The following is a 7,850-nucleotide window of genomic DNA, read 5'->3' on the forward strand; positions in this document are numbered from 1 at the left end:
TCATACCGGGATGAATGGAAGGTTAATGTAAGGAAAGTATAGAATACAAAGAGTAAGATCAGTGTTAAGGGTGCTGAAGTCCAAGTAAAGACTGTAACCCACATAGAGTGGGAAGCAACTTCATTTTTGACTGCAAGGTCCAGTAAGGAAGGTAGTCAAATTGATGGGAGAATTAAATGAAAATGTACACAATATTAGAGGAGGTGCAGCCCCCCAGTAGCTACTTTAATATCGGCTGTTTTTAACTTTTTTTTTTTTTTTTTTAAGATTTTATTTATTCATGAGAGACACAGAGAGGCAGAGGGAAAAGCAGGCTCCCTGCAGGGAGCCTGATGTGGGACTTGATCCCAGGACCCCGGGAGCACACCCTGGGCTGCTGGCAGACGTTCAACCACTGAGCCACCCACGCATCCCAATTTTTAACATTTCTGATTAGGAAACACTAATCTTCATGAAAGTGTTCTGGTAATCTGATACCAGAATAGAAGAGGAAAGAGACGGGTTGCAAGGGTGGCTCAGTCAGTTAAGCATCTGCCTTCAGCTCAGGTCATGATCCCAGGGATCCCATGATCCCTGCTCAGCGGGGAGTCTGCTTCTCTCTCCCCCTCTCTTCCCCACCCCACCACTTATTCCCTCTCAAATAAAATCTTAAAAAAAAAACAAAACAGGAAGGAGGCTACAGACAAGATGACACCATTTAGCAAGCTACTGTAACATGCGTAGTTGAGGACCAGGAAGGGGAGAAATCCCCGAATAATTGGATTTCAAGTGCTTTGGATGGGTTAAGAATGTTTCAGCTGGTTAGACACAAAATACAATATATTTCCTGGGGCTTGCTTTTTTTTTTTCCCCCTGGGGCTTTCTTAAACAGGAATATGTTAGTGGAGACACAGACTAAAGGCCATGGATGGCATTTAAAAAGATAGAGATATTTAAAAAGTTGTTCAAACCACAACAATAAAAAATACAAAGATACACAGAGAGGAGCACCTGGGTGGCTCAGTCAGCTAAGCGACCTGCTTTTGATCTCAGCTCAAGTCTTGATCTCAAGGTTGGAGTTCAAGCCCTACACTGGGCGTGGAGCCTACTAAGATACAGAGAAGATCTTTGATACTTTGGGTTTGATGACAAGTCTTTAGATACATGAAAAGCATGATCCCCAGAGGAAAAATACTGATAAACTGGACTTGCCCAATTAAGAACTTTTCAAAGAGAAATAATTTCTGCTCTTTGAAAGATGCTGTCAAGAGACGGTAAAGACAAGCCACAGAGTGGAAGAAAATATTTGCAAATCCCAAAATCTAGCAAAGGGATCGTATTCAGAATATGCAAAATCCTCAAAACTCAACAGAAAGAAAATCCAATAAAAAGATGGGCAAAAGACTTGGACCAAAGAAAATATGAACAGGGCAGCCCGGGTGGCTCGGCGGTTTAGCGCCGCCTTCAGCCCAGGGCGTGATCCTGGAGACCCGGGATTGAGTCCCGCGTTGGGTTCCCTGCATAGAGCCTGCTTCTTCTTCTGCCTGTGTCTCTGCCTCCCTCTCTCTCTGTCTCTCATGAATAAAATCTTTTTAAAAAGAAGTAAATATGGCAAATAAGCAAAAGATGCTCATTTGTCATAAAAGAAATGCAAATGAAAACCTATACCCATGAAAATGGCTGAAATAAAAGTTTTGCAGAGGATACAGAGCATCTGAAGCTCATTTATTACAAGTGGGAATGCAAAATGGCATAGCCACTTTAGAAGTCTGGCAGAACTCTAAACACAAAACTATGAACTTAAACACAAAACTCTACTAAGTATATACTCAATCGAAGTGACAACCTATGTTCACACAACACCTGTATACAGAGGTTTCTAGGGCTTTATTTGTAATCAACACTGGAAACAACCCAAGTTGGAAATGCTCTGTTGACCTATACATCCAGACCAGGAAATCCTTAGCAATAAAAAGGACTGAGCCACCCATGCAACCTGCATCTTTCCTCTTCTATTCTGGCCTGCAACAACACGCATCTCCTGTTACACATAACCAAACAAGGCTGTATGCCCTGGCTCTGTACTAGTGTTCCATCCATGTGACATGGGAAAGGCAGGTCAGCAAACCATGGTCTGTGAGCCAGAGCCAGCCCACTGTGTTTCTGTGTGGCCTATACTCTAAGAATGGTTTTTACATTCTTATTTCAAAAGAATAATTCATGACCCATAAAAATTATACGATTCAAACATCAGTATCCAGAAATGAAACCTCACCAAAATACAGCCATACTCATTCCTTTCTGTATCGTCTATGGCAGCTTTTCTATTATGATGGCACAGGTCAACAGCTGTGACAGGTTATTATCCCCCCAAATCTTAAAATGTTTTCTCTATGACCCCTTCCAGAAAAAGTTTGTGAACTTTCACATGGGTAAAGAATAGCTCAGTGGTTGCCAAGGTAAAGGGTTTGAAATGACTTTGAACAAGAGGGAATTTGGGGGCTGATACAACTGTTGAATCTTGTGGTTGTGTAACTGGTTTTGTCAAAGCTCAAAACTGTATATTGAAGCGAAGATTTTTTAAAAAATTAAAAATTTTAAAACGAGAGGAACAAAGTATCAGTGGTTACCTGCAGATAAAGGAAGGGACTGCAGGGGTACAGGGGAAAATTTGGGGTGATGGGGAACTGTCCCATATATTGATATTTACATAAAAGATTGGCTATTAAAGGATGATTTATTGGACGTAAAATTAATTCAACTTTTTAAAGATTTTATTTATTTATTCATGAGAGAGACATAGAGAGAGGCAGTGACACAGGCCGAAGAAGAAGCAGGCTCCATGCAGGGAGCCCTAAGGTGGGACTCGATCTCCGGTCTCCAGGATCACACCCTGGGCCAAAGGCGACACTAAACTGCTGAGCCACCCAGGCTGCCCTAATTCAACTTTTTAAAAAAGAGAGAGAGAGAGAGAGAGACTAAACAAAAGCCAAAAATTTACCCTATGTGGGGGAAAAAAAAATAGGGCTTGTAGTTTTCTCTGTGAATAAAAACAATTGGAGTATAAAGAAAGGAACAGTAAAATAAGACATTTTCTTTTAAGTTTTATTTATTTACTTGAGAAGGAGCAGAGGCAGAGGGAAAAGCAGATCCCTGCTGAGCAGGGAGCCCAATGTGGGACTTGATCCCAGGACCCTGAAATCATAACCTGAGCCAAAGGCAGATGTTCAACTGACTGAGCCACCCAGGCGGCCTGAGAGATTTTCAATATACAACATGTTTTAAAATGTTTTTAAGAAAAAAAAATAAAATAAAAAAATAAAATGCTTTTAAGAGAAATATGTTTATACAGAGATTATATTTCTTTTCGTATTTGATTTAACTTTTTTTTCTTCCGAGAATGAAAGTATTAGAAATGCTTATTTTTAAATTTTGCAGGCTTCTCAGATAATATGCAAGACATTAGAATAGAGAGCTCCAAAACTAGTTCCACAAAACATTGACTAAAACTATGTACAGCTTCTAATAAAGAAATTTTATTTCTTTACAGTTAATAAAATTGCAGTATTTGAACAAATCATTAAATTTTCAAATGTAACATACTACCCATATACTATGTATTTAGCTCAAACTACATCTACTTGTTTACAAGAACTAATTTCCAAATATACATCTATGAATTTATACAACTGGTATTTAGAAGCTCTTCAAAATCTATCTGTAAATTAAAAAGTGAAGCAAAATTGTCTGCCTCCACAGCTTTCAGCTGCAGCAGATCAACTGGCAGTGCCTGACCATACAGGCAGCTTTCTTGGTGCCTCTGTGCCCCCGAAGTGCAGTGCAGGCCCCTCAGAGAGGCTGCTGTCTGGGTCACTTTCCTTCTGGCCATTTGTGATGTGGGCACACCAGGTGCTCTGTCTTAGCCAGGAAGAAATCCAATGTACTTGAAGTCTCTGAGAAGTGAGGAGTCTAAAGTCACACAGCGCTGTGCTTGCTTCCAAGCAATGCTGCTAATCCTGGAGGGTCCTCAGCAGGGTGATTTCTAAAGCACTTCCTGTTTGGTCTAGGATTCTGCTTCGTCCCCGTCACTCCCATCATCGCTGTCATTCTCCTCCTCGTCCTCGTCCCTCTTCTCTTTAAGCATTTTCAGATATTTACTAGCTAAAATCTTCTTTGGTAATATATCTTAAAAATATAAAGCTAACATCAGCAATTGGTTTTGGCAGACCACGAACACAGCAATGCAAATTTCAAAATGTGCTAGTTCCTGCTTTGAACTCTAGAACAAGTTTCCAAAACAAGACAAAATTCCGAACATGCTTCTGGGTGAAATAGCAGGAAACTAGTACTGCCTCCTGACTCCTGCCAAAGACCTGTTTCCACTCCACAGACTGCAAATCATGTGCTCCTGTATGTGCTGGTGATGAGCAAGTCTGCCCACCTACCTGAGACATGCCGGCTGGCCTCCGAGGCAGATGGAAGCTCTTTACAGCTGTGGCCCCCACAGCCTGTCCACAACTATTACTTTCTCTGCTCTTGGGGTCACGTAGACCAGCCCAGAGTTTTCCCTTCAGTGATAAGGAGTCTGAGGGGTGGGTCGGCCAGGCTCCCCCAGCCACCCAGCCAGCCAGCCAAACATCCCTGTGCAGCTTGCTGACTTCATTACCATTCTAGGTGAACCACATTACAAACATACTCTGACAAAACTACAAATGTCTTCCTGTGCCAGGTCATGGTAAACTTTGGCACCTGGAGAAAGCAGCAAAAAAAAAAAAAAAAAAAATTGTCTATTTCAGTGAAAACAGGAGAAAAAAATGAAGGAAAGAAAAAAAAAAAGGTGTAAATTACTATGTATGTTTTAACCAGAATGTTTCAAAGACTGAGTACCTGCAAGAAACTGAAAAGTCTCCGACTCCTCTGCAGTGTTCGATACATCACTGTAGGTGAGTGCTTTCCTTTCTTTTCCACTGCCATGTCGGTAGGAATAGGTGGCTAGATACTGAACAAAGAGTTCCTAAGACAAAACGAAAAAGTAAAATGAAAGGCTTGCTTTAAAGACCTACTCCAGGGATCCCTGGGTGGCGCAGCGGTTTGGCCCCTGCCTTTGGCCCAAGGCGCGATCCTGGAGACCCGGGATCGAATCCCACATCGGGCTCCCGGTGCATGGAGCCTGCTTCTCCCTCTGCCTGTGTCTCTGCCTCTCTCTCTCTCTCTGTGACTATCATAAATTTAAAAATTTTTTTAAAAATTAAAAAAATAAATAAATAAAGGCCTACCGCAGAACCTGATCTTCTAGATTACATTAAGGCTTAGGTGACCTGACTGCAGATCATCTTGGGTGCTCCAGTTACGGGAAGCCAGTGGGGGTCAGAGGGACCGCGAGGCCCCATCAAAGCCGGGGGGAAGCAGGCATTGCCCTAAAGTCACTCTAGATTCCTAATGCAGGCAAAACGCTGACAAGGCGTTGGGCCGCGGGCTGGGAGCCTGCAGGGCTGCAGCTCGGTCCACTCCTTGCCTCCTGACCCGGGAGCGCACGGCCGGCCTCCCCCTTGAGCACCGTGTCCAGCCCGGTTTCCTACAACACCCCACAACTTGGAGCTCAAAACCCACGATTCCCCACCTGCCCAAACGCCTCCCCAAAGCAACCACCTGAGCGGAGCCTCGACGTCACCGCTCTCCCCTCTAGCGCCCCAGGCCAGGGAGCGAGGAGGAGGCCTAGCGCCCCGCACCCTCGCCCTCGCCCTCGCCGGCGGGACGTGCCGGGCGGGGACACCGAGCACCCCGAGGCCAAGGCTGCTGGGGGGCGGGAGATGTCCGGGTGACGCAGCGCGTGCGGGCTCCGGGGTCTAGGGCCCACTGAACTCGACCCCTAACGGGAAGCAGAAGGAAGATCCCCGGGACCCCGGGGGCACGGAGGCCCGAGCCCAGGGACACCGCGCGCGGGCAGGACCGCGGCCGACGCAGGGCCCGGGGCGCCAAGAGGAGCGGCCAGCCCCGCAGGTGCACCTGGGCGCGCGCAGGCACCACGGGCGCTGATGGAAGCGCGGGAGGCCCCGCCCCGAGCCGCCGGTGCCCGAAACCCAAGGCACAGGCCGGAAGCGGGGGCCCGCGCGGGGGACGGCGGGAACGGCGCGGCGGGCGGGCCGGAGGGCGCGCAAGGGAGGACGGGAGCGGGGGGCGGGGCGGAGGACGCGCGGGGGAGGGCGGGAGAGGGGGCGGGGCGGAGGGCGCGCGGGGGAGGGCGGGAGCGGCGCGCGGTGGGCGGGGCGGAGGGCGCGCAGGGGCGGACGGGAGCTGCGCGGGGCGGCGAGGAAAGCCGAGTGGGTGGGCGGAAGGCGCACCGAGGAGGAGGAGGGGGACGGAAGGGCGGGGCGGAGGGCGCGCGCCCCGCGAGCCTGCGAAGGGGAGCCGGCGGCGCGCGGGCCGGGGTGGGGGGTCAGGGGGGGCGCAGCGGTTCCGGGCGGCCCCCCGCCCCTCCGTCCTCCCGCGCGGCCCGCCTCACCGTGGCCTTGGCCGTGAGCACCAGCGCCTCCTGGTTGATGCTGGACACCTCGGGCGAGCTCTTCATGATGACCCGGATGCGGGACAGGGGCAGTGACACGAGCCGCGGCTCCCCGCACTTGTCTCTGCCAGCGACCGCGTCCGCCATCTTCGCGCCCCGCCCCGCGGCGGCCGCCGAACCCGCCGCGAGGCAGGGGGCTTGCCGGCCTGGAGGGTGCGGGAGCGGCGTCCCGCTGCCCCGTGGGAGTTGTAGTGTCGGGGCGGTGCGGCCGCGGGGGCGGGAGTCTGCCCTTCCGGGGCCGGACTACAAATCCCGAGATGCCGCGCGCCGCCGGGGGGCGGGGCTTTCCGCCGGGGGCGGGGCTTTCCGCCGGGGGCCGGCCTGCCTGCGCCGTGCGGGACCCGGGGGCTCGGCGGCGATCGCGCAGCGGGTCCGCGGGGATACGGGGCGGGGGGCCCGGAGAAGGCGCTGCCTGGCGGCGGGGTCCACGCCGCTCCGGGAGCCCGGTGTGCTGCAGCAGGACTGCGAGGGAGCCTCGGCTCTGCTGCCTTTTGTTCCAAGTGGGAAGCGGCCGAAGGGATCAGTGGGCGAGTTCCGGGATCCCTCTGGCTGCCGCGAGCGGCGCGGGGCGGGGTAGAAGGCGGAGGCCGCGGACAAGCTGCGGTGTGCCCGGGGCGGCCGAGCATCCTCAGCTCGGGTCTCGAGCTCGGGGCGGGGAGTTCAAGTCCTGCGTGAATCACGCCGGTACTTGGGCGGGGGGCGGGGAGGAGATGCCGGCGTGGCTGAGGGGGTGAGCTGGAAGAGGGGTCGGAGGCAGCCGGGGCTTTGTGGATCTCGGAGTTCTTCCCAGTGAGCCCAGAAGCCCTGGGGAGAGGAAGGAGGCGCGGGGGGGGGTGGGCAAGAAGGGAAGCAGCGCGGTGAGGAGGCTGTTGCCAGGCCCCAGTGAGGCGCTGGCAAGGACTCGGGTTAGAGACCTCCGGGGTTTGGGCAGGACTCGGGTTAGAGACCTCCGGGGTTCGGGGAGGTCTCGGGTTAGAGACCTCCGAGGTTCCGGGAGGTCTCGGGTTAGAGACCAACGGGGTTCGGGCAGGACTCGGGTTAGAGACCTCCAGGGTTCGGGGAGGTCTCGGGTTAGAGACCGACGGGGTTCGGGCAGGACTCGGGTTAGAGACCTCCGGGGTTCAGGGAGGTCTCGGGTTAGAGACCGACGGGGTTCGGGGAGGACTCGGGTTAGAGACCGACGGGGTTCGGGGAGGTCTCGGGTTAGAGACCGACGGGGTTCGGGCAGGACTCGGGTTAGAGACCTCCGGGGTTCGGGGAGGTCTCGGGTTAGAGACCGACGGGGTTCGGGGAGGACTCGGGTTAGAGA

At 51.9% G+C, this 7,850-nt stretch overlaps 1 protein-coding gene across 3 annotated transcripts; it reads right to left on the reverse strand.

The window, feature by feature from the left end:
* Positions 1-3,070: 3,070 nt before the first annotated feature.
* On the reverse strand, positions 3,071-6,750 carry CHRAC1 (chromatin accessibility complex subunit 1). Of its 3 annotated transcripts, XR_011996487.1 has the most exons (4): positions 6,482-6,750; positions 4,867-4,993; positions 4,425-4,728; positions 3,494-4,164 (listed from the first exon to the last, which is right to left on the reverse strand). XR_011996487.1 is itself a non-coding variant. In XM_025985042.2 (3 exons), the coding sequence occupies exons 1-3, from the start codon at positions 6,626-6,628 to the stop codon at positions 4,043-4,045; spliced, it is 396 nt and encodes a 131-aa protein (XP_025840827.1). In that variant the 5' UTR covers positions 6,629-6,740; the 3' UTR covers positions 3,071-4,042. The 3 variants fall into 3 exon arrangements, 2 of the variants coding, with proteins under 2 accessions (XP_025840827.1, XP_025840828.1); XM_025985042.2 differs by lacking the exon at positions 4,425-4,728 and having other exon boundaries at positions 3,071-4,164; positions 6,482-6,740; XM_025985043.2 differs by lacking the exon at positions 3,494-4,164 and having other exon boundaries at positions 4,229-4,728.
* Positions 6,751-7,850: the final 1,100 nt, after the last annotated feature.

The sequence above is a fragment of the Vulpes vulpes genome, chromosome 13 (assembly GCF_048418805.1).
Source record: "Vulpes vulpes isolate BD-2025 chromosome 13, VulVul3, whole genome shotgun sequence".
Taxonomy (NCBI): Eukaryota; Metazoa; Chordata; class Mammalia; order Carnivora; family Canidae; genus Vulpes; species Vulpes vulpes.

Bases quoted from the DNA above. Each gene is read 5' to 3' on its own strand.
- CHRAC1 (XM_025985042.2), bottom strand. From the start codon at position 6,628: ATGGCGGACGCGGTCGCTGGCAGAGACAAGTGCGGGGAGCCGCGGCTC. The intron at 4,994-6,481 runs GTGAGGCGGGCC...GTTTTGTCTTAG, and splicing joins TGCTCACGGCCAAGGCCACG to GAACTCTTTGTTCAGTATCT. The intron at 4,165-4,866 runs GTACTCAGTCTT...TATATTTTTAAG, and splicing joins GACTTTTCAGTTTCTTGCAG to ATATATTACCAAAGAAGATT.